Source organism: Lygodium microphyllum, chromosome 11 (genome assembly GCF_053477565.2).
Source record: "Lygodium microphyllum isolate KBCC chromosome 11, Lygodium_microphyllum_v1.1.10, whole genome shotgun sequence".
NCBI classification, from domain to species: domain Eukaryota; kingdom Viridiplantae; phylum Streptophyta; class Polypodiopsida; order Schizaeales; family Lygodiaceae; genus Lygodium; species Lygodium microphyllum.
Window position 1 is genome coordinate 23140339 of NC_141145.1, and position 25840 is coordinate 23166178.

At 41.2% G+C, this 25840-nt stretch overlaps 1 protein-coding gene across 2 annotated transcripts in view; it reads left to right on the forward strand.

The window, feature by feature from the left end:
• Positions 1 to 5511, forward strand: part of LOC148028619 (cilia- and flagella-associated protein 61-like) — a 142970-nt gene extending 137459 nt beyond the window's left edge. For both annotated transcript variants that reach the window (XM_087687417.1, XM_087687418.1), the window contains 2 exons: positions 3532 to 4097; positions 4221 to 5511. In XM_087687417.1, the coding sequence (XP_087543543.1) occupies positions 3532 to 4097; positions 4221 to 5127 (1473 nt within the window). In that variant the 3' untranslated portion in view covers positions 5128 to 5511. The remainder of the gene's footprint in view (positions 1 to 3531; positions 4098 to 4220) is intronic.
• Positions 5512 to 25840: the final 20329 nt, after the last annotated feature.

A 25840-nucleotide genomic window follows, 5' to 3' on the forward strand; every position in this document is an offset into this window, starting at 1 on the left:
TTTTCAATAGGACAAATGGCTCAAAATTTTCTATTGAAGGAACTCAATTTCACTCTTCAGTGCTAGCTCTCATCCATCACTATACTGCCTTGACCATCATTGCCATCATTCTCTCCCCTTTGTCATCATCATGTTGCCATCTCTAGAAGCTGCTGTTTCAGCCCTGTTAGCGCCAACTGGCAGCCCTATTGCGACAGAAATTGTAGGGTTAGTGGGGACTCAAAAGGAACACAAATTGTGTATGGAAAACACTGAGACACTGAACTTGGAAACACAGAAAGATGAATCATGTGCAATGTTGATACATTGGAGTGGTAGGGTTCAATGTCCATAGGAATGGTACTGAGGTGAGTAGAGTCAAGTTGATGACACCAATTAGAACTCAATGATGACTGCACTATCCTAGCTGATGAGGTGCTGTGGAGGGACTGAAACACAGTCCTCCAAGCTATATAATGTTGGAGAAGATATTGGATGATGATGGAGAGCAGTAGAGGAAAAAAACCAGTCCTCAAGAGTTGTAGGTGATGACGAAGATGATGTAATCTCTCTAGATAGTGGATGCTGTCAAGACGACTGTTGGGCAGCCAATTTGGAGGCGAAAACGCAGATATGACAGCAGGCACAACCCTTCAAACAGTAAACACAGAGTGCTAGATTGAAGGCAACTGCTGAAGAAGAAAGTTGGTAAGCAAAGTGGCCTGTTAACAACAGCATAAAAGTTTCACCAGCTGAGAGAAGGCCACATGGCAGAAAAATGCAATGTTGAAGATGATGTTGTGACTGTAGGGCCTTGGCAGCAAGATGGCCCAATTGCAACTGACAAGGAGAGCTGAAAGCAAGACAATAGCTGGGCGAGCTTCAACAGATCTTGGCAGTCCTATACAGCAGTAAACACAGAATACAATGGAGTCTCCTGCAGCTGAAGAACTCCTAAACAGGTCGGGGCAAGCTGTGCAGCCTCTGGAAACAGATGGCAGCAGTTTAACAAATCCATGAACTGAGTTCTCTTCTTGTAGGGGTGTGGACAGTAATAGAACGCTTTCAATGCTGAATTCTTAGCCATTTTTGAGGATTGATCTGTGTTCTCCTTGTTCAAGTGCAAGACAAATGTTTGTGAGCATTTCTTAAATTCCTGTTTGAGCTACTTTGCTGTAATTAGCTAAAAATCAGAATTATCTTGAACTCCCTCTAGATGGATGAGCTATCCATGCATAACAAACCCTATGTAAAACCAAGAGAAGTCCATAGTAATTTTTCCTAAGTGTTTTAGGCAATCACAAACCAAGACAACATCAATGGGGCCCATTTCTAATGTAATTAGATCAAGTGATGCCACATAGCATAGGAGAACCTTTGAGCATATATGTGCGTTGACTTTTTCATAATCGTTTGCCACTTGAACTTTGAGGGGGCGCTGTAATTCCATTGAAAAACATTTCAGCCTATCAATGGCTGATTTATTGGCAAATTTGTGTGCCACCACTGTCCACCAAGATGAATACATGCTTTCCATTAATTTTCCCTTGAATGCGTAGTCTGTTGGGGCTCCTAGAGCCTATCCATGCGTCCACAGAGATGGAGCAAAGGGAAATGGCAACCTGAGAAAGTATGGTAGGAGTGATCAAACCAATACCATGAGGCAAGAAGCCGCCTAGGTCAAAGGGAAACCCATCCTTGAAGTCATAGAACTGTTCTTGGTCCAAATCCTCGACATAGTCCTCATGTCAAAGGTTTCACAATATGACTGGTGAATGACTCGGGAAGAGATACAATCGTGTGCTTGATGAAAAGATGCTGCCTGGCAGCCATAGTCTCTCATATGAACAGGCTGAGGGGGTGTCCAAAGTGTCATCCTTTGTGAAGAGATCCTAAGTGCAGCAAACCACCAATGCCAATGCAGAAATCTGATGTAGATAGATGCAGAAGCCAACCGCAGCACTGAGGACAGAGGTTGATTGTAATGCAACTACAGCACATCAATGGCTGCAGGATACAGAAATGCAACCATTAGGGATCCGTACAGCTGCTGCCATTAACAGCCCCAAAATGGTTGGAAACCTCTTCTTATGATATGCACATACACCATCCCATATTGTTTGTCATTACAGAGTTAGGGTTAGGGTTTCTCATTCACAACAGGGTTAGGGGTTTCGACAGTAACATATGACCTGTAGAACAAAATGCTAATCCATACATAGTAAACTCTAATGCATTCATATTGTTCACAAGTTATCCACCAATTTTACCACAATATTTGGAGGTTGCAACATAGTGAGCATGTGCAATGTTAGGGCAGCAAGGGTAGATGGGGATGAGGAGGGATGAGGGGGGACAAAGAGGAGGACAAGGATGGGGGGAGGATGACAAGGAAATTTTATTCTACAGGGGTTATGCTACATTATCCAAGATATTCCAATATCTGGACCATAGTTTGTCTTCCAGTACATTGGTTCACTTGCTTGACATCTCATCATCGGCACACTTAGACTTCAAATACTCTTTATTCTTAAACTTTAGGGATTTTATTACCATGCATGAAGAAGTTACTGCAGTGTGAGAGAGATGGTATGTGTAGATACGCATTCTGCAGGCATGCCCATGGTGTTTGAGAGCGATAAGGTGCCATATGGGAAGAAAGTGGCTGTTGTTGGTGACAGTCTTTATAAACATTACCAATCCCTATGACTTGGGTTTCTTTGAGACCTCACCCTGCATGAATTTCGATAGTATTACCCTCCCTAATATGTTAATATTCTCAGATCATGTCTTGAACGCTTGCTGTGGGTCTGTTTGTCTGCCTTTGTATGAGCAGCTAATAGCATAGTCATTGTAAGTACAATAACACATCTTTAAATTTAATGTGATGTTGTAGAAATGCGATTGAATGAGGCATGTTGATCCTACCTCCTTTTGATGCATAATGAAGATGTGCTTTGGCCTTCATGAAACATGTGTTGATCATGATCGGGAAAATGTGAAATGTGGTAGAGATGCATGAGGTCTTCAGTTCTAAGTACTGGGTCATGTCTTCATGTCTAAAGCAGACTTGTTATGCTGCTGCATGAAAGATCTCAATGTAAGCACCTAAGAGATTATCAACAAGTATGCATATAGTTGCAGACTGTTTAATGTCTCAATCAAGTCTGTGCTCTCAGGCCAGCTTCTGTATTCTTGGAAATAAGTGATTTATCAATTGAAACAGAAATCTGCTCAGCTCTGGTTATAGTGGGCTTATGTCCTGCTAAAAGGAGCTTATTTCTGAGCTCACAAATTGATATGGCTGAAGTGTTATGGGTATATGTTATAGTATTCCATGCATTATCATAGAGGGAAGAAAATATTGATCAGCAGAAGCAGATACCAAGTTTAAGACTGACCCCTGCCGATGTTTGTTTAACACCAGACATCATTGACAACTCATGTTTGTGTGCAGACTACAATGTTTTAGCAGCTAAGCACATGAGATCTTAGTATTTTAAAAAGTAGCTGATGCATTTCCACTAACAATAATTACTTTTATGGTTGCAGGAGGGCCTGGTCTTCAATGGAAGGATTGTTGTAGATGGCACTTTTCAAACTAACGATCCTTGCATCTTTTCTTGTGGTAGTGCAGCCAAGTTCAGTCGTCGATGTGGAAAACTTCCTAGCATGGAAACCCTTAATTCATGTGAGCTTGGAAGAAATTTAGCTACAGCCATCATTTCTTTGTTCAATGACCATCTTCCTCATCAAAGAACACTCTGGGCTGGATTATTGCCTGCCCCTAGTGAGCTGTTACCGCATTCGAGGCAGCAAGAAAAATGGCCAAGGACATACATACCAAGGCTTATTCAACCGAAATTTATTGGAGGTGTTCTTCCAGGATGGTTATTCTACTTCAGCATTAAATGTGCTGTCATCACTTTTTACACTACAGAGAAAGATACCATTCAACCTCTTATAGCAAGGAAAGATGGTTGCATATTAAAAATAGATTTCTCCAAGAATCAGAAAATTCAAAGCATTAAGTACTGTGGAAAAGCAAACCTGGAGCCCTGGAGACTTCTTCGGATTGTAGGGTTTCATGAACCAATGATAAACCATGTAAGAAGAAGGTAAGCTTATGTCATCTGTATGAGATGGCCAATCTAATGTACTTGTCATTTACTTTGGTAGTTGCATGTGAATCTCCCAAGGCTTAGTGTTTTATGTTCCCATTCTTTTGATTAATGTGACAGGGGTATAAACGCAAATATTAATATCATTGACCTCCTCTCACGACCCTGGTTTGCACTTGTTTTTCATGACAAGTTCTCGGATTTCTATCATAATCTGAGCTTACAAGTACATGAACTTAAAGAACAGTATCCCCAGGAAAAAGGTTTAGTTGAGGATGTGATTAAGGACAATCTCATCACATTCCTGAAGGTGTACAAAGAGGACTTTTCAGGACTCAATGAAACTTGTCCCAACTTTTGTAAAAACATTGACCAAATAGCAGTTCCGAGTCCCAGGACAAGGAAATCTGTTTCAACATTGTCGTCAACAGCTTTACCAATCAAGCATGATAGTAAACAGAAAGACAAGCCCTCCTTTAAAGAAGAGAGCTCACAAGACAGTGCTTCAAATGATGCCAAAGCAACAAGTGACAGCATCAAAGCTCAAATCAATAGTGTCATCGAGGCTTTATCTTTGGCTGTGGTAAACAAGCATGAAATCAACTTACTTATGGAAGCCTTAACTTCGGCTGTGGAAAACAGAGTTGAAATCAGCTCGGTCATACATGCCATAACTTCGGCTGTTGAATCTCATGATGAAATTAGGGCGACAATGACAGTATTGATGTCAAAGCTTGGGAATAAAGAATCTGTTGAATTTTCAGGTGAAGTGGGTACGACTTCAAGAGCTCGTGACCAATTCTTGCAGAGAAATAAGAACATCAATGTCCAATTGAGAGTTAAGGGTGATGGTCTTGTCAGTGTGGAGTTCCAGCTAGAAGGTGAAGAAGGGGGCAGTATGCCAAGGCAGCTGCAACAACAGCAAGTCCAAGTCATACTGGAGGCCCTCAGTGATGCTGTTGAGGTGAAATTTTCTCTTGGTATCCAGGAGAGGAGCAGTGGAAGTGAGAGACAAGTGATCCTCTGATTGTTGGAATCTCAAGATGGCACTACTGTGATGGTCTCTCTGAATGTGTGCTGATTTCTACTCATACTGACATTTTTCCCTGCCAAAACAGTGCTTTTGATATTTGAGAACAGAATTTTCTTTGGCAATCTGTTATAAAGAAGAACATCAAAATGCAACATTGAGAACAGAATTTTTTTTGCCAGTCTAGGTGGAAAACTTGTAACTTGTAAAATCAAAATGCAACTTGTAACTCTAGGTGGAAAACTTCATATACAGTCATGTCTGAATCATCCAAAATGCTAAAGCAAAAGTATATCATGTATGATTGACAATCAAAGTACATCATGTATGAAGGTTCTGAAACAGTGTGAAGTAAATTATGCTATTGTCAACTTTCAAGTAATCCAATCATCTCTCACTTGAGGAGGGGCATGTTCCATCTCCTCACTAGCTCATGTGCCAAGGTCTTTGTTGGCTTATTGGTGGGGGGGTGCAATAAAGAATTGGCAAGGAAGCAGGCCTACCAAAGGCAAAGCATTTAAGAAAATAAAAAGTATTAAGACTGGCTACACTTTTAAGGCTATATACACAGGAGAAAGATCAGACCAATAACATTGCAAAGCTCGGGAAGGTTTTGTTAAGCTAGGTGAGTGTGGAGTTGAGGATAAATACCTCGTAGTGACATTCTTGAGAAAGCTAGCATTTGATCAAATGCCGAAGAAAAAATTATGATCCTTAGAGAACGATCGAAGTTGTTAAGCTTCAAAAAAAAAATCTCAACATTCTCATAAATTCTATCGAGCTTCACTTACTTGAGACAACCATACGATATTGTTTCAAAGACGTGTGCTTGAGGATCCATAAAAATCTTGATATCCCCCATGTCTAGCATGAGTTGGCCTTGGCTATATCCTAGAAATATAGAAGGATAGATGCGATTTCTAAGCTTACAAAGCACTTGCCTATTAGCTTTCTCTATCTCCATAGTCTCTTTTGTATACATTTTTGTTCTCATTGTTTACATTCCTTAGTTCTCTTGGCAGTAGCCTTCTTGACCCTTCAATGATGGTCCTTCATTCTTCCCTTGTTTTCCTCTTCTTGCCTCCTTACCTCCTATTGGTGGGACTTTGCACTAGTATTTACTTGATATGTTGTTTACTTGATATGTCACTCCTACTACTTTCACCTCACCTCAAGTACTCTATCCGGAAGTATAAAATGTGCAACATCTTGGTCTCAATAATTTCTACGTGATGGGGCAATTTATCATGTTTGCATCCATTTAAGGGGATGGGGAGGTAGCAAAAGAACCCCTTGAGGGAGACTTAATCTTATTCTCTCTCATGTCCAAAAGGGTATAAACTACTATTTTCACTCAAATCTAATCAAAAGAGGATATGAATGCACATATTTTGCTTATTTGAAAATGTGAGTCATAATCTTGTAGATTTTGACCTTTTGATGTATTTCTAACTCGCCAACTTAGCCAGCTTTTGGGTAGGAGACCATGAAATAGGGAAGAGAGAAAGATCAAAGGAGATACAACCACCTCTCAAAGAAGGAAACTCGAAAGTTGGGCAGCCTCCATGAATGCAAATATATACCATGGTAGGCTCCCAAAGGAGTATGCATTGCTGCCAAGAAAGAAGGTTTAGTTTTATAACGAAGTTGGACAATTGAGACCAAACAAGAGCCAATGTCTCAAGTTTAGGTGTGATGGATCAATCTACCCTTCTTATAGAAGGAGCAACTGGAAACCAACATTCAACAATATATCCAGCATGTGTTAGTTCATTCTTCAATTCATTTGAGATGGCCAAATTGGATTATCTGGCCACATTGACCGATTGAGTAAAGGATGCTCTTTGTTTATAGCCAAAAAACATATTTACAAATCCATAAATCAAGTAGATTTCCAATAGGGACGAGTGTAAAAACTTGAAAAGAAGTTAGACATGATTAAGAAAACATGATTCAAACCTAGCCTGAATAAAAGAAATGATATTGAGAAACTCTCCTACAAAACAAAAATATGGAAAAAGAGTTGAGTCGTAAGGAGAAAGCTCAAGAAATCTTCCAATATTGATATGATACACTTGTTCCCTACTTGGTTGTTTCTTTGTCTCCACAAATTGATTGCATTGTTCTATATCAAAGATGGTGATGACATAGAAACAAACCCCCCACTCAAGGTACTCTACACTTCAAAGTGGTGCAGGGAATAAGAACCAAATATAGTGCCATTTTGATGAGGCGAATGATGAACCTTGCTCTCAAGGAGGTTGCAAAAGCAATTCATAAGTCAAACCTAATTTATGATTGTGATAAAGCATGCATCAATAGAAAAGCATACGATACATTTTAAAATATAATTTGAAGTTCATTATAGTCCCTTGAATTTTATAAATGTGCACTTTCACAACCAAAACAACTCTTATAGTTATCATATTCTCACATTTATCAACTATGTCAATATACATTACATTGGAACTTAATTTCTTACAATGAATGTAAGTTCAATGGAAAGACAAGAAAGAACTAACCTAATGTAAAAAGAGAATTAAGAGAACTCTTTTACAACACATTAGAATGTAATTTTGGTCATTTAAAACGAGTAAAAAGAAAAGTTACATTATCTAAAGAGAACAATATATTTTTGAATGCCCTCAAAGGAGGAGAGTAGTTAAAGTTTTATAACATAAATTTGGCAAGTAATTGATGCCTTCTCCATTAGATATTAAAATAGGATTCCACTATTATGACCCTTAGTCCATTGTATATATCCAATGTTACAATTTGATCAAGAAATAAAGATAGAGAAAAAGCTAAATCATGTTAGCATTGTCATGATGAAAAGTGGGAAGATGTTAGTCTTAGAAGATGATGCAAAAAGGGAAGCCTACCACATGCAATGTGTAATCAAAGGATGATACATGGTGGCTTGTAACTTTCTATTGGCACTCAATGATGGGACATTGCACAACACTCTAATTTCTTCAAGAGCTCAACTTTGCCATTGATCAACTACCTCTCACTTAATTGGCTTGTGCTCTTTCTTTGCTTGTCAATCCAATGAAAGCCAAAAAAGAATAAAGACTCAAAATTGTACTAGGCTCACCTATTATTTGCCTTATTGTTGTAGTTTTTCCATCCAAGGGACAAGTATATAGCTATACAATCCAAGTGAATGCTTTCCATGAGCCAAGTGTCTGATTTGGCACCATCGTGCTCTTATCCAAACCGCCAAGAGAATATAGACAAGAGAAAGAGGAGAAGGAGCTTCTCCTTTGTGGTCCCTCACTCTCTTAATCACTCTCAAACAATTATAGATGCCTCAAGATGCACACAATGGATGGACAATAAGAAAGAGAAAAGGAGATGAATAAGATGCAAAAGAGGGCTTCACTCTCCAAGTCATAGACATGTGCATGCGCACACGCGTGCATGTATGCTAGAAATAAGAGAAGGAGAATAAATCTTGGACTCACAAAGTTTTACACACCTTAACTGACAAGGTTGATTTGCATTTCAGTGTTTAGCTCTCTCATTTATTGCTTCAAATGGGACTTTAGCAATGGAGTTGCTTACATATAAATTTTGGGTAATAAAGTTCATCAATCTCCTAAATAATAACCTTGAGCACATAGTAGGCTTTAGCGACTCATCACGGCTTTTAACTTTTTGTCAATGCCTATAGTGGTAAGCCCTTGATACCTAGCATCTTCTCAATGGGATCATTTGTTGTTTAGTTTTTACAAGCTTGATAGGTGTCACTTTGCTCTTGATAACCTTGGTTTTTTCTTTTTCTTCATGTCTTTAGCTCTTTGTCAATGCCTATAGCGGTATGCCCTCAATACCGAGCATCTTCACATTACTCTAGATAGCCTTGGTTTTCTCTTTTTCTTCACAACTTTAGATTTTTATCAATGTCTATAGTGGTAACTCTCGGTACCTATTATCTTCTCGATGGACACATCTATTATTTTGTTTTTACTACCTTGGGAGGTGTCATATTGCTCTTGATAGACTTGGTCTTCTCTTTGTTTTTACTAGGAGAAGTTATACTGAGTGGCTTTCCTTCCTCCAATTGAGCCTTGAGCAATTATTTGAGGATTTTGTTTATGTTCTCACTAGAGTTTGTGGTTGATTTTGAGGTTGGTTTCTACCTTTCCCTTGAGGTAAGCAAGTTTTCCCTTATTTGTTGGAGTTCATGATTGTCTTTACACTTGGCAAACTTAGGTGTATGCATTTGTTCAATTTGGGTTGCAAGAATGTAAGTACACAATTCAGAGAAGAAGAAGCTTGAGAGAGCATAACTCAGTGTATTAGGAGGTATCAATAGAGAAGGTTTATAAGTCTAATTATGTCTAAAAGTGAATAGGTATATATACAAGGCCCAGGGAGGGGGGATTTTCTAAAGCAGGGAAAAAAATGCCTTGGCGGTCTTGAGTGTGTTCACACACATCACTACCAAAATATAGTAACAATTTCACCTTAGGAGTGATGCAGTGAACTAGAGTTGGCACTCATGTATATGAAAGTGTCATGCCTAGTGGACTAGATCAATTCACAAAGGGGAGTAAGCCCAAAGCTTTGCAAATAGCTTTGAACTTCTCGTGAGGCAAAGCCTTTGCAAAAAGATCTACAAGGTTGTCATGTGTTGGCACATAGGCCAAGTTGATCTCTCATGCAGAGAATCTCTTGTTGAGAGTGGAAAAAGACTGAATTTTTGACTAATTTTTGTTGTTTTTGAGGTTTGGATGATGGATTTTTTATGGATTTAGAGTGATGTATGATTTGTAAGGGAAGTATTTGAGAGTGTTTTGGATGACATTGATTATGTTTAGAAGTTCATGATGATTATCAGTGGAGATATGAGGTTCTGTGATGTTCTGATAGGTTCTGATTGGTTCTGTATACCTTCTGTATAGCTTCTGTTTTGTTCTGATTGTCTTCTGTATGAAGCATGGATTGATGATTAATGAAGATTGAGATCTTTTGAAAGCTTATTGAATAGTTTTTGAGAGTTTGGAATGGTTTGAGTATAAGTTATGAGATTCTGATGACCTTCTGTGACCTTCTGTAGAGCCTCTGTCTCTACTCTGTCTCTGCTCTATCTCTGTACTGTAACTGTATTGTAGTTGTTCTGGTGTTGTACTGTGACTATTCTGTAGACCTTCTGTAGGTGTTTTGTAGAATGCACGTGTGACTTTGGGAAAGTGTTCTAACCTTTGGAAAGGATGAATCTAAGTTCAAAAGAGCTAAAACAGGTGGAAGAAACAACAGCTGAAGACTGAAGAGAAGACTAAGTGACAGTGACAGTAGTGAGCTGTGAAAAGACACTATAGTGGCTCTGGTGACTCTTCATATCAGACATACCTCTTGGGAGGTGCATCCACGACCTAAGAAGGATTATTGAGAGTTATTATGAGAGCATTTAGTGAGGATATGATGTACTATTGATGGAGAGAGAGAAAGAGAGAGTCAGAGATAGTCAATTTTATCAAAACAGTATAATTGTATATGAGAGATTGAGAGAGAGAACTATGAAGACATTGAAGATGAATAATATGTGATTGATTTCCATTCAAAGATGGTGTATTCCTTTTTTGTTCTTTTTTCTATTGAAGAATTTTATGAAGATGTTGAAGATTATGGTTGATTCTATCAAATCTGTGAGAGAAATCTACTATGGTGTTGCGTGAAGAATTGTTGTTTTCTTTAAAAGAATGAAATAAAAGCTTATTGATGTTACAAGATAGATTTTCTTACAAGAGAATTCCCTTTTCCTTGGTGTTCCTCTTGGGGCTCTATGTTTTTGGTGCGCAGTCGGGGAAACTTGCCATCAACAAGCACCAGAAGAGGCTGAAAATGAAGGAAATGGCATTGCCAAGAAGAGAAGAATTCAATGGATGTTTGTAAAGTTCCTTCTTCCACTGAAGAGTTGGAATTTCTCATAATCAAAGCCACTTTCCACAAGAATTTCATCCCACAATGGCGGAAACATATCACCATCATGATGCATGCTCTATGTGGTAGACTATTTCCTCTTCCTGTTGAAACAACAGAAACTTGCATCTTGGTGGCAAACTATTTGGGAACAAACTGAATAGCAGAAATAGAGAGAATAACCATCCATGGAAGATTTGGCATTCATTAAGAAGTTTCCAGACATCATCAAGTGGGAGATTGTGAAGAAGCTTCAGGAGTCTTGGTCTGTAGAGGTTCACGAAGACAAGGAAAAAAGTTGAAATTTGTTCATGGATGCTCAACAGCAAGATACATGGGATACTTGGTGCACTGATAATCTTCTGTTTCCCCCGATCTTCATTGGCCAATTTTTTAGTACTTAGAACGATTGCACCTTCATCCTATTAGCAAACGTGACGTTGAACCTAGCATTCTTGACTGATGGGTTACCCCAAGTTTGGAGTACCATATAGCTTAGCACACTCACACCTGTCCCCATGTCTACGATCCCCTTTCTTGTGACATCCCCCAAAGCTAGGACTGGTAGGACTACATGCATTTCTGTGCCTTTCTAAAAGCATTGATGTGTAAGGATTTAGGTATGGAGTGAAATGTCAGACTTGGTATTTGCATTTTTGTGTCGTGCTCTACAGCGAGTCTGTGGTAACTGGCTCATTTGATTTCTCAATCCATTGTTTCAGCTCCTGCCATAGCATCAGGTGCTGCCTAAGCAGGTCGTCTAGCTTAGAGTCACAGGGGTGGTCATTAGTGTATTAAGGAGGTTGCTAGTAGCTTATCTCTCTCCTAATTATGCAGTTCTTGTCCAATGGCCTTGACTGATCTACTGGCTCGGAGCAGTTAGACTTTGTCTAGATGACCCTGCTTGTGGTGCCATTGCCTCCCTTGCAAGAGCTAGGACGAACTAGTTCAAAGGAACCCTAACCCTAGGCAGAGGACCCAATAAAGTGGTGCTAAAGCTGTATGGATCGCAAAAAGGCAATGGATCCATATCCATTGAGGTAATAACTGACTCCTCTAACGAGGTAACAGATGGTACATCAGGAGATGAAGAGGCTGTTAAGCAAATCTTTCCTAAGAAAACAGAGGCACAGTCCCTAACAGTGGGCACTGTAAGACAACTGCCACAGGATGTAAAATCCTTGTCCATGGGTGAATACCTCCTGCATCAACCAGAATTAACCTCTGAAATCACCTCTGACAGTGAAATAGAAGCATGGATGTACTGTTCTCCCTGTTACATGACAGTCGCAGAGATAGAGTAGAGTCAGTATAGAGACAATACAGTTAGAGAGCAGAGTTAGTACAGAGATAGTACAGTTACAGAGCAGAGTCAGTACAGAGGCAAAGCAGATACAGAGCGTCTACAAAACAAAGACAGAGCGGATACAAAGACAGTAATAGATACAGAACCAGAAGCAGAGTCAAAACTGGTGACAAAAGCAGAAGTAGATGCAGAGGCAAAAGATCTGTTCTTCTCCTATATAGCCTCTACAGAAGCAGAGACAGAGCCTCCAAAGGATGAGAATGAAATTGATGAGGAAGAAAATGAAGTAGGCTATGAAAGTGCAGATGAAGAATTCCCTCTGATAGAGGATGATCTTGTTGATGTCCCTACAGAGACCTCAGAGGTCGAATATCTCAAGGTACTGGATGGAATGACCATGGTTCTGTTTGGGTTGATCAATGGACCACAAAGTATGCAGAATCTGTATAAGCAATGGATTAAAGACGTAAAAATTAAGTTCACAAGTGGCTCCTGTTGCCCTGACCGTTCAATCTAGAGGAAAGATGATGATGATGCCCCCTGCCAACAGAAGCCCAAGCCCTCAAAACCACGGCCTCTAGCAGGTCCGTGCTATGTGACATTCCTGGACGCATCCTTTGAAGATGAAGCCTTGAGTCCTGAGGAGGTCACCACTCAAACAAAAGCAAACAAAGCTCTGATACCCTTTCAACAACTTAAACAAATGAATGAGTCATCTGTTCAGAAGGAGGACACTGGTTCTAGTGGGATAAAAGACGAGGATACGACTCTCTTGAAAGAGTCAGACCTCTACCAAGAAGCAATCCGTGGGACATTTATCCGCGAAGTGGAAGATGAAAGACAAGTAACGTTCCTGGATGCTGAGGGTACTGAACGTCACCTGAAAGTGGGTTTCAATCTTCCAGAAGAAGAACTAGTGGTCTTGCAAGACCTACTCAAGGAGAACTTAGATGTGTTTGCTTGGTCGTACAAAGACCTAAAGGGGATTGATCCCATAGTAATGCCAACATCACATTGACCTAGAGCCCGATGCCAAACCTGTAAGGCAAAGACAAAGACGGATGAATCCTAATTACTCTGCTCTGGTGAAGGCCGAATCATTGAAACTTCTTGAAGCAGAGTTCATCTATCCCGAGGCTAACAGTGAATGGGTTTCGCCCATTGTGGTAGCACCCAAGAAGAACGGGAAACTTCGAATATGTGTTGACTTTCGAAAGCTCAATTTGAAGACGAAGAAGGATCATTTCCCTATCCCTTTTACAGACCAACTGCTGGACACAGTGGCATGCCATGAGCTGTATTCCCTCTTGGATGGATTCAACGGATATAACCAGGTCCAAATCACAGAATAGGACCAATCCAAAACAACCTTCACCACAAAATGGGGGATCTATGCCTACATAGTGATGTCATTCGGACTCTGTAATGCTCCTGCCACCTTCCAACGAGTAATGATGGCTGCCTTCCAGAATCATCTGTATGATTTCATTGAGGTGTATCTTGATGACTTCTACGTCTATAGCTTGATCCGAGAGCACGAGGGACACCTAGAGCAATGTTTTGACAGATGCCGAGAGTATGGGATTTCTCTCAACCCCGACAAATGTGTCTTTGGCGTCTCCTCAGGAGTTCTTTTGGGCCATATTGTCTCTGCACAGGGAATTGCAACAGACCTAGCAAAGATTGAAAAGATTGCCACCTTAACAGCACCAACAAACCTCAAGCAATTGAGAGGATTTCTTGGTCATGTGGGCTATTACAGAAGATTTATTGCACATTTTGCAACTAAGGTAGCCCCTCTGCACAAGCTCCTAAGGAAAGAAGCTGATTTCCTTTGGACTGATGATTGTGAAGAGGCCTTTAATACCCTAAAACAATGCCTGATCCAAGCACCTATTTTGCAACCTCCTGATTGGACGAAGGAGTTCCATGTGCACACAGATGCATCAGTTGAAGGGCTCAGTGTTGTCCTATGTCAAAAGGGCCCCTTGAAATTAGATCAGCCGATATATTATGCAAGACAAAAGGTCACTGATAGGGAATGAAACTATACAGTGACAGAGCTTGAGTGCTTGGCAATGGTGTTTGCACTGGAGAAGTTTCGACACTATCTATTGTCCACACATTTCAAGTTTTATGCGGATCATGAAGCCCTGTCCTTCCTGATGAACAAAACAGATGTTAAAGGACGACTAATGAGATGGTTGCTCTTATTCCAGGAGTTCGACTTTAAAGTAGTCACTAAGCCTGGTCGTTCCCATATCCTAGCTGATCATCTATCATGGATCCCTCAAACAGAAGCAGAGGAACAGGATGAACCAGACCTTCCTGATGCTTCCTTGTTTCTAGTTGAAACAGTTCCTCCCTAGTATGCAGACATAGCCAACCTCTTGGCACCTCAACAGTATCCTCCTGGCATCTCAAGTTGTGAGCGGAAGAAGCTTTTCTTAGAATCAACCCCCTACATCTTGCTAGGCAGTGCACTGTACAAGAAAGGCAAAGATGAAGTGCTACGAAGATGTATTGCAGGAGATGAAATCGGCATAGTATTGAAAGCATGCCATGATCAACCATGTGGTGGACACTTCGAGGAGAAGCGACAGCCAGGAAGGCTCTATTAGCAGGATACTGGTGGCCGACCCTCCACAAGGATGCATATGATTACTGTAAAGGATGTGATGCTTTGTCAGCGAATGGAAAAACCCACCAAAACAAGTGCCATGCCACTGCAACCTATTCTTTCCCTAAAGCCATTCGAGAAGTGGGGGATTGATTTCGTGGGTCCCATTGATCCACCTACCAAACGGAAGTAGAACAAATATATCTTGTCAAGATTGTGGAAGAGAAGGAAGGAGTCTCACTTGTAGCTTTCTTGCTTGCACAATGGGGGAATACACACATAGGTGGAGGCTGAAAACAGTTTTCCTCTTCTTAGTTGTGTAAGCCAAAAAGAACTCTAGTACATAGAAATAGAAGAACCCTATATACATGGGTCTCAAACCAAACTCAACTAACTAAGGTGGCATACTAACTAAGCCACGAACTAGAGTAGATAAGGATAGTTGTCATCTAGCTATTATTCATGGGCGGTGTACCAACCGCATCTGCAAAACTGACAAGTCAGTGACATAAATGCGCAACGGTCACCCTGGCATATCACAAGTGAAGCTTGATATCTCAACACTCCCCCTCGAGCTCAATCCCAATTCCTGCACACCAAGCAGGTCTCTGAACTTGCGCAGCTTCTCTGTGCCCAATGCCTTTGTAAATATGTCAGCTACCTGATCCTCTGTGCTGACATAAACTAGATCAATAAGACCTAGTAAAACCCTCTCCCGCACATAGTGATAATACACCTCAATGTGCTTTGTTCTAGCATGATAGACTGGGTTATTTACCAAGTGTATACTACTCATGTTGTCACAATAAATGACAACTGGCCCATTTGTAGGCTGATGCATATCATAAAGTAGCTTATGCAACCAACCTACCTCACATGTAGCCATTGCTGCACCCCTGTACTCAGCCTCTGTGCTCGACAAGGCAACTGTAGGCTGTTTCTTGCTGCTCCAAGTGACTGCAGCACTCCCAAAAGAGAACACATATCCACTGGTAGATCGTCTATCAGAAATACTACCAGTCCAATCAGCATTAGTGTATCCATGCAACTGTATTTGAACACCAGTCTCATAAAATAGTCCATACTGCAATGTGGACTTCACATACCTGAGTATGCGTCTAGCCGCATCCAAATGCGGTTTCCTTGGAGCCTACATAAACTGACTTACCAATCCAACAGCATAGCTCAAATCTGGCCTGGTAATAGTCATATAAATCAAACTTCCTACTATGCATCTATACATAGTAGGGTCTTCCAGAAGCTCACCTGCATCTACGCTCAGCTTCACATTCTGCTCCAAAGGAACTGAAATAGGTTTACAGCCTGTCATCTCATATTTGGACAGCATGTCCAATCCATGCTACCTCTGCAAGAGCCATATCCCACTTGGTGATCTAATCACTTCAATGCCTAAGAAATAACGCAGCTCTCCCAAATCCTTCATCTCAAACTTCTGCTTCAATAGTATTTTCACATGAATGATATCTTCATCACTATCACCTGTGATAATCAAATCATCAACATAAATGACAAGTAGCATAATACCTTTCTCTATTTTTCTCACATAAAGTGAGAAATCTGCCTTGGAAATCTGAAAGCCAATAGTGACAAGATACTGTCCTATCTTGTCAGACCATGCTCTCTATTTTTCGTTGAGCATGGCACGAGATACCTCTCCAATATGCATGTTTTTTCTTTCTGCAATTCCATTTTGTTGTGGGGTATGACTGCATGAATATTGCTACTTTATGCCATGCTCCTGCAGGAACCTTGCAAACTCATTTGAGAGGTACTCTCCCCCTCCATCTGACCTTAGGCATTTTATTTGCAGCCTTGTTTCTTTTTCAACCATAGCTTTAAGAGTTTTGAAATGCCCAAAAACTTCACTTTTCTTTTTCATAAAATACACCCAAACTTTTCTGCTATAGTCATCAATAAAAGTGACAAAATAATGACAGCTTCCAAGAGATGCAGCTTTAGTAGTCCACACATCAGAGTGGATTAGTTCCAATGGCTTCTTACTCTCTTGAACATGTCTAGGAAATGGTTTCCTTGCCTTTTTTCCAAACTGACAGACTTCACATACCTTATGCATTTCTGCAACCTTGAATTTAGGCAATCCTGCAACAATATTTTGGGCTTGCATTGATTTAAGTCACTATACATTAACATGACCAATGCGTTTATGCTAGATATCAATATCTGCAACTACAACGGTCCCATGTGCAAACATTGCTGCACTCAATTCAGGCATGTCTGCATCCAACGTAAATATTCTGCCCTTCTTCTTTCCTTTTGCTATCAAGCAACCTTTATTTTTCATATCCTCAACAAAGCATCCATGAGAATTAAATCTGACCTGCAAGCCCTGCTCAACCATTTGACCAACAGAAACCAGGTTCTTGGTTATATTCGGGACATGAAATACATCCGACAGGTATTTCTTTTTCCCATCCTGCATAGACAAAGGAAATTTTCCAATCTGCACAATAGGATGTGCAGTATCATCACCAGTCTCCACAAATCATGGTTTTTCCATTTTCCTTACATCCTGCATCCATTCTGCATGACCTTTCATGTGGTTTGATGCACCTGAGTCAACATACCACACATCATTGCTTTCTTCTACACTTGTCACAGAATTGGTCATGTGTTGCACCATAAACAAATGCTCATTTCTGTCATCACCTTGTCTACTAGAAGATGCATAATTCCCTTGTTGCAATTTGCCATTCATGATGTCATTCTGCTTTTTATAGCAGTCTTTAACTATATTACCCATTTTACCACAGTAGTAGCATTCAACATTGCTATCTGCATTTTGGCCTCTTTGCCATCCACCACGACCTCTTTGGCTCCCCCTGCCTCTAGAGTTACCACGTCCTCCTCCATAGGACTGGTTTTCTTGAGTTTGCTGCATATTCTGATTTCTACCACAGCCTCCAGATCGGCCTCCTCTACCTCTGCCTCTACCTCTTCCAGCATTTGAGTAGAAGACAAATTCTTTTGAAGTTCCTCCTGAAGAAGATGCACCACCATTTCTCTGCTCCTCAGAAATTAGAAGAGCAATCAACTCCTCAAAATCAGGAAATCTTTCACGGACGGAAATGGATGTTCGGAACTGTGCATAATCCTTTCCTAGACCATTCAAGGTCACAGAAACTAAATCATCATCTTCCACTGGTGACCCAATGGAAGCAAGTGCATCTGCAATCTTCTTCACCTTCATGTGGTAGTCATTGATGCTCATACTTTCTCTTTGCACATTGTGCAACTCTTGCTTGAGCTGCATTTTTCTGACTTACGTATTTGTGCTATACATTTTTGACAAAGTATCCCATGCCTCCTTTGGCGTACTTGCATCTTGAATATGCACAATCATAGAGTCTGAAATGCTGATAGATAGCCAGTACATAACTTTCCTAACTCTCTCATTCCATGCTTTAAATGCCTGCATTTGTTGTTGATTGGGAACATCAGGAAGAACTGGTTCTTCTTCATTTCCTGCAACGAATTCCCAATATCCTTTTCCCATAAGGAAATTCGTCATTCTAAACTTCCATGCTTGGAAGTTGTTCTTGTCAAGCTTTTCAGTGACAATCTATGAAAGAGAATCAGACGCCATTATAGAACACTAAAAAATTCTGTCACTGCAAAAAGCACAGCTTCAGCCTCACAAGGGCAAATCTGCAAAACTGACGAAAGTGGTATTTGACCACACAGTCACTTCCTAGTGACGATTTTGCATCAACAGGCAACAAGGATGATTCTGTAACTCCCAATGTCTCTGCGCACAAGCATACGATGCAATTTCTATAGTAACTTTTCACCAACTTGTAGAATAGTGGTCGCACAGCATAAAACAGGGCCTTTTCTTGAGTGTGTGCAGAGAACTTCTGCCTCCAAAACAGGCCCCGAAATGGCCTCAAATCAATAAAATAGAGCAACCAATGGCTAAAGCCTTCTCCCGCAGCATATACTGCCCTCTTGCTACACCGTGAAGGGCGTCTCAATCTGAGACAATGCACTCTTGCACTTTCCGGCTGTGCTACCTGTAGAGACTTGCTCCCAAAATAGAAAAATGAAAGCAGCACTGGTCCTCTTACCAGAACACCGCGAACTCGGTTTGCTTTCTTGAGTTCCTTACCACGAACAAGGCTCTGATACCATGTCAAGATTGTGGGAGAGAAGGAAGGAGTCTCACTTGTAGCTTTCTTGCTTGCACAATGGGGGAATACACACACAGGTGGAGGCTGAAAACAGTTTTCCTCTTCTTAGTTGTGTAAGCCAAAAAGAACTCTAGTACATAGAAATAGAAGAACCCTATATATATGGGTCTCAAACCAAACTCAACTAACTAAGGTGGCATACTAATTGATCCACGAACTAGAGTAGATAAGGATAGCTATCATCTAGCTATTATTCATGGGCGGTGTACCAACCGTATCTGCAACTAACAAGTCGGTGACATAAATGCACAACGGTCACCTTGGCATATCACGAGTGGAGCTCGATATCTCAACACATCTTAGTATGTACGGATTATGTCACAAAGTGGTGTGAAGCTAAAGCCCTAAAGCAGGACGATGGTAATAGTGTAGCCATGTTCATGTACGAGAATATTATCACCCGTTTTGGCAGTCTCCTCAAGCTGGTAAGTGACAGAGGTACTCATTTCCTTAACAAAGTCATGGAGGAGTTGAGGGAACTGTATAAGATCCTCCATCGTAAGTCCACTCCCTATTACCCCAGAGCCAATGGCCAAGTTGAAGTCACCAATCGTATCCTTTGATCAATTCTGACAAGAACAGTTGCCGCACATCATCGCGACTGGGATGATCAACTTATAGAGGCCCTCTAGGCGTACAAAACATCCCATAAGCCAGCTACAGGACAAACCCCTTTCCACCTAGTGTATGGTACAGAAGCCGTCTTTCCTGTTGAGCTGGAATTGCCCTCTTTGCGAGTGGCAGTTAAAGAACGCTTGGGAGATAGTGAGTCACTACAATGCCGTCTCCTACACTTGGAATGCTTGGATGAGATCCGGCGGATGGCCCTACAGTGCATGGAAACCACTCAAGCACGACGCAAGGCCTATCATGACAATTTTATCAAGCACAAGGAGTTCAAAGAATGTGATCTTGTTCTAGCCTATGATTCGAGATTTGGCAAGTTTCCTGGCAAGCTCCAACAACGATGGATGGGTCCGTACAAGGTGTTGGCCGTCAATCCTAACGGCTTTGTTCAAGTACAGACCATTGATGCCTCTGATGATCCTTTCCTGATTAATGGATATCGCCTGAAGAAGTGCTTCCCTCCCTGGGGATCTTGACAATCACAGTCGACCTACCCTTTCCCTTTTGGGCGTCGCACTGTCCTTCTTGTCATGCTTCTGATAGCCCTTATGATTCTCCTCATGAGGCGGTCTCGTTCTACAACCCCCTTGCCAAAACATCTCAACCCGACATTGTTCTCTTCTCGTCTGATCCAACAACGGTGTCGAGGTTGGTCCTGATATATGGTATTTTTACCATTCCCTTTATTAAGAAATAAAAAAGAAAAAAAAAGAAAAAAAGAAGTAACAAAAAAAACAAAAGAAAAAAGAAAAAAAGAAAAAGAAAAAAAAGAAAAAAAAAGTAACAAAAAAGAAAATAAAAGAAAAAAAAGGAAAAGAAAAAGAAAAAAAAACAACAAACAAAACAAACGAAACTGTTATGAGAGAAAAGGAAGAAATTCCCTATCATAACAGGCCTCGTTCTAAGAAAAGGTGGAAACACCCTTGGGCGAGAAGCTGACTATGGAAAATGTGGTAACACCTTGCAATTCAGGATAGCTGACTCATCACCAGTAGAACCTCTTCAAAAAGTAATTTGAAGCCATCTCCCTTGGTGCGTTGTCTCTACAATACCAATCCGTCTGCCCTTCTTAACAGACGACTCTTCTTACAAATCATTGACGTACGAGATTTGTAGCCTGCCTCCCTGGGTATGCCTCCTCCTTAAGATCCTGATGATACCAACTGTCGACATGATCTTCACCACCAACCCCTTGAGTAATGTGAGTATGGGCTGCCCTTTGTATCTATCAGAGAGTGAGACAGAGGGTGGGGTGAGTGTCATGTTTTTCCCTTTCAATCCAACAAGAGGTGAGAAGTGTGAATGGAGTGTTGCATGCACGGGATTGGCCTCTCAATGCACAAAGCACGATCTATTCCTGTGCACTGCACCATAAGGCTCCATGGCCTTCCTTCTTGCACTGTATACCGGCACACGGTGGGATGCACAGTTGCACCATCAAATGCGCACAAGGCATACAACCTCTGCACAAATGACCGTGAGAATTACATCAATGGGTTGCAGGACATGGTTGCCCTCTGTATCTTTCAACAGAGCATGAGACAGAGGGTGGGCTGAGTGTGACTGGAGTTTCTTCAATTAATTACTGAGAGGTGAGGATTGAGGGACGTTACGACCTTTGGAGTCAGGTACGTTTCCATTTCCCTATGCACCCATGGGCTGGGTTTTTGCCATCAACACATGATACATCATTCTGTTGTATACACTGCCCTACAAGGCTCCCTTGCCTTTCTTCTTGCACCAATGCCAGATGGGTTGGACGCACTGATGCACCATCAATTGTGCACCCTGGCATACTCCCTCTGTACTATTCCTTTGTCGATTCCTAAACCGGGTGTGAGCTATGGGTTTTCATCCTGATTTCCTCGAGTGATATTAGTCATGGGGTGAGTGACTGCTCTTTCATTCCATATGAGTGATTGTGAGTTGAGTGTAATATCCCTCATCATCGACGAATTTCCTGCGATTCCTTCAACCAGCTACCTCCCTAGGTGCTGCCGCATGGTCCCTACCACGAAGGATGTGTGCTGTGAAGATATCTTGGTACCTCCTGTAACCAACAACGACAGTAGCCATGCCATCGATAGTCAACCTTGATTCTCGACAACATGGGCCAAGTTTTTCTAACCCTACACCTTCTGTTGTTAATGACGGTCATGTTTTAAGTGTGGGGACATTAGCAGTTGGTATGTTGTGTGGTACTAGGTCCTTGTTGCTCGGTCCACCCTATCCGTTAAGGTTTTAAGTGTGGGGACGTGTCCCTGCGCGTCTACATTGCATACCCCTCTGCATTTGACTTAACCTGATAATGCATCTATGCCTGCCCTGCTTTTACCCTGATGGGGTCCCTTCCCCACCCACCTGTCCATTTTCAACCCACCCTAGGAGCCGTTCCCTTGCAATTTTTCTTCATTCCCTGATTCTATTGTCCTTCCATGTGAACGCATCCTACGTTCACCGAAATTCCCATCCAAACTTATAGCCCTATTCATCCCTTTGAACTGACCATTTTTCCTTTTTACCGACCCCTGTTCTGACAGACGATTCTCACGTAATTAATTTTTGAAGTATTTTGCGTAAATTGGACAGTTTTCCATGTGAACGCATCTTTCTTGCTTCGGAACGGTGATCTGATGAGTCACGCATGTCCTATCCATTACCCCTGACATTTTTCCTTTTTACTTTGTGTCCTTTCGACGCACAATTCATCCATTATTAATTTTTGCGGATTTTGGAGTCTTTTTCGTGACTATTTTTCACAATTTCCCATGTGAACCTGCCCTATTTTCATCGGAATTCCAGTTTGATTTGGCAGCTGTACCCTGCAAGCCTTCCCCCACTTTTTCCTTTTTCCTCCCTCCTTTTTCAACTGCTGAATTTTTAGTTATTAATTTTTTCGAGCGTTTTTAAATCTATTTTTTGCATGTGAACCTCTCCTACTTCCCCCAAAACTCAGTTTTGATGTGACAGGCTTGTGCAACCCCTTCCCTCGCACATTTTTCCTTTTTTCTACCCTCTGTTCTGGTGACCCGATTTTTTGTTATTAATTTTCGACCTCGTTTTCATGTGCTATTTTTCTGTTTTTTCCATGTGACCGCATCCTATCTCGGTTGAAACTGTGTTTTGACCTGATAGGTTGTTGGCCACATTCTTCTGCACCTTTTTCCTTCTTTTCGCCTTGCATTCCGACGAGTGAATTTTTCGATATTAATCCCCGTATGTGTTTTCAAGCTGTTTTTTTGCATTTTTTCCATGTGAATGCCCTCATTTTCCTCCAGACACCCTATCTTACTTTTCCATCATTTTCTCCTCCTCTCTCGGCCCATTTTTCCTTTTTACGAATTTATGTTTTGACGAACGGTTTATGCGTTATTAATTTTTCTTTGTTTTTTCGTGTTCTCGCGTACCTCGCCTTGCACGTGAACGTGTGCGTTTTGTTTTCCCGAATCTCGCGACGCCTCCATCGCGTCCGCAACTTGCGTGTCGACGTCCCCGCCCCATCGGGTCCCACCACCGCAAATTTTTTTACCCCCGCCCCGCGCATGCGCACGAGACGGGGCGTGTCACTTTTCCCTCTCTTTTCTTTCTTTTAGTTAATTAATTTATTTCTTAATTTTATTTATTTATTTTCAAACCCCCCCCCCCCCCCCCCAACGAGCACCTCCCTACATCCCAACCACCCCCCCTTCTTCTTCTTCTTCTTTCTCTCTCCTACCTGTCTTTCTCTCTCCCTGTCCCTTCCTCATGCTTTCTCCCACCCTCTGACCTCCTTCTGCACCCTCCTCCCCTTCCTTCCCGCCCCCTCTACCCCTCCCGCCGGGCGTCCTCCCTCCTCGCCACCTCCTTCTCCACCCTCCTCCCCATCCTTCTCGCTCCCTCTGCCCCTCCTGCCGGGCGTCCTCCCTCCTCGCCACCCCCCCGTTCACCCTCTTTACCCTCCTTCCCCTCCCTTGGTGTCTCCTCGGCGACTCCCTCCTGCGCTGCCCCTCCGCCCGTCGTGCGCCGCCCCGCAGCCGCCGTTGACGCACCGGCCGCCACCTCCTCCCCGTCGCGCTGCCCGGCTCCACGCCCTCGCCATCTGCACCTGCAGGCTCCGCCCGTGCCGCCGAGCCTGCACCCTCACCGCCGCCACTCCCTCCCTCCTCCTCCTCCTCCTCCCCCTCCTCCTCCTCCTCCTTCCTCCCTATCACCCCAGGTAGATTAAACTAACCTACTCTTAATTAGGTTTAATTAATCCTCATTAAGTTAACCTAACCCTGATTAGGTTAAACTAACCCCCTGGTTAGTTTAAACCCCCCCCCCCCCCCATAGTTCACCTAAACCTACCCTAGGTTAGTTCCATTAACCTTACCTAGGTTAAGTTACTTAACTCTACCCTAGGTTAACTAACCCTAGCCTAGTTACCCTAACCCAAGTTGAGTTAACTAACCCTAGACTAGTTGACCTCACCCTAGTTAGTTAGGTTAACCCTAATTAGTTAATCTAACCATAATTAACTTAACCTAACCATACCTAGTTTAACTAACCCTACTATAGTTAGTTTAACCCCCCCCCCTAGTTTAACTAACCCAACTGTAGTTAGTTTAACCCCTAGTCAACTAACCCTAATTTAGTTAGGTTAACCCCCCTAGGTTAACTAACCCCCCTTAGGTTAGACCCCACAGACTTGACTTAGCCTACCTACCTAACTTAGCCTACCCCAACTTGCCTTGCCTTAGTCTACCTACCTGACTTTGACTAATCCAGACTAACCTAGTTCTCTTTGACTAACCTGACTTGACTTAGTCTAACTTACATGACTTACATAGACTACCAGGACTTAGTTGACTTACCTTGACCCTACTTACCAAACTAAGCTGATTTTCCTAATTTAACTTATTTAATTAATTTCTAAATTCATTTCCACTCAAAAAAATTTCAAAAAATTTTCTAAAATTTCCTTTAGATTTTTGTAAATTTTTAGAAATTGTTCAGGTAGAAATTTCCACCCCCAAAATTGCAAAAAAATCCATCTTTGCCCATTTATTCCAAATTTACCTAAAAATGCAAAAAAATCATTTAAAATTAGTAAAAAATACAAAAAAAAAATCTGCAAAATTCCAAAAAATTCCACCCACCCTCCTTGACCTTTTTTCATTTATTTTTTACTTTAAATTATTTTCATACAAGGCACCAATTTTTACTTTAGAAAAACAAAAAAATACAAACAAAAAAACAAAAAAACAAACAAACCACCACATACAATTTCTTAAAAAACAAATCCAGAAAACCATACATAATTCCAACCACCACACATAATATCCCTAAAATATTTAAAAAATAAAATAAAATAAATAAATAAATAAATAAAACAAAAAAATACTAATAACTCATCATATAATACTAAAATAATAATAATAATAATAATCGACACATCCACTAAGGTGTTGTCTTTGATGTTCCATCAGTGGTCTTTACTTTTCTTTTACTGGATTCATTGTCTTTGGGAGACTCTTCCATGCGCCTTCCGGCCTTGCATACACGCCCCTCCAGGTATTTATTTTATGTGCTTTATTTATTTTCATTTTTTTCTTAATCACAAATTAATTGTTAAAATGAATTATTTATTCACCCACCATTTCCATGCGCATTCGCGCTCAACACACCATTTCATAATAATAAAACTCAACCAGTCGTTCACTTTGCACGCGCTACGTACGCCTAAGAGGCACTTTAATTTGTAATAAAAATAAACTAGCCGTGACAAGAGCACGCGCTGGCAAAAAAGCGCTCCACATCACTCTTAATTTTTAATTAAAAATTTTACATTTAGAGACCCAGTCTGGGCATCGAAGTCCGGGTTGCGTTAAGCACCATTTCAACTTAATAATTTGTAATTAAAATTTTAAGAAGGAATCACCGTTTTTTTATTAAGGTTTATCACCTAATAAAATGTCACCCATTGTTAATAATTTATTCAAATGAACCCTTCATTAACATATTTTTTCCTCACTGCACTTT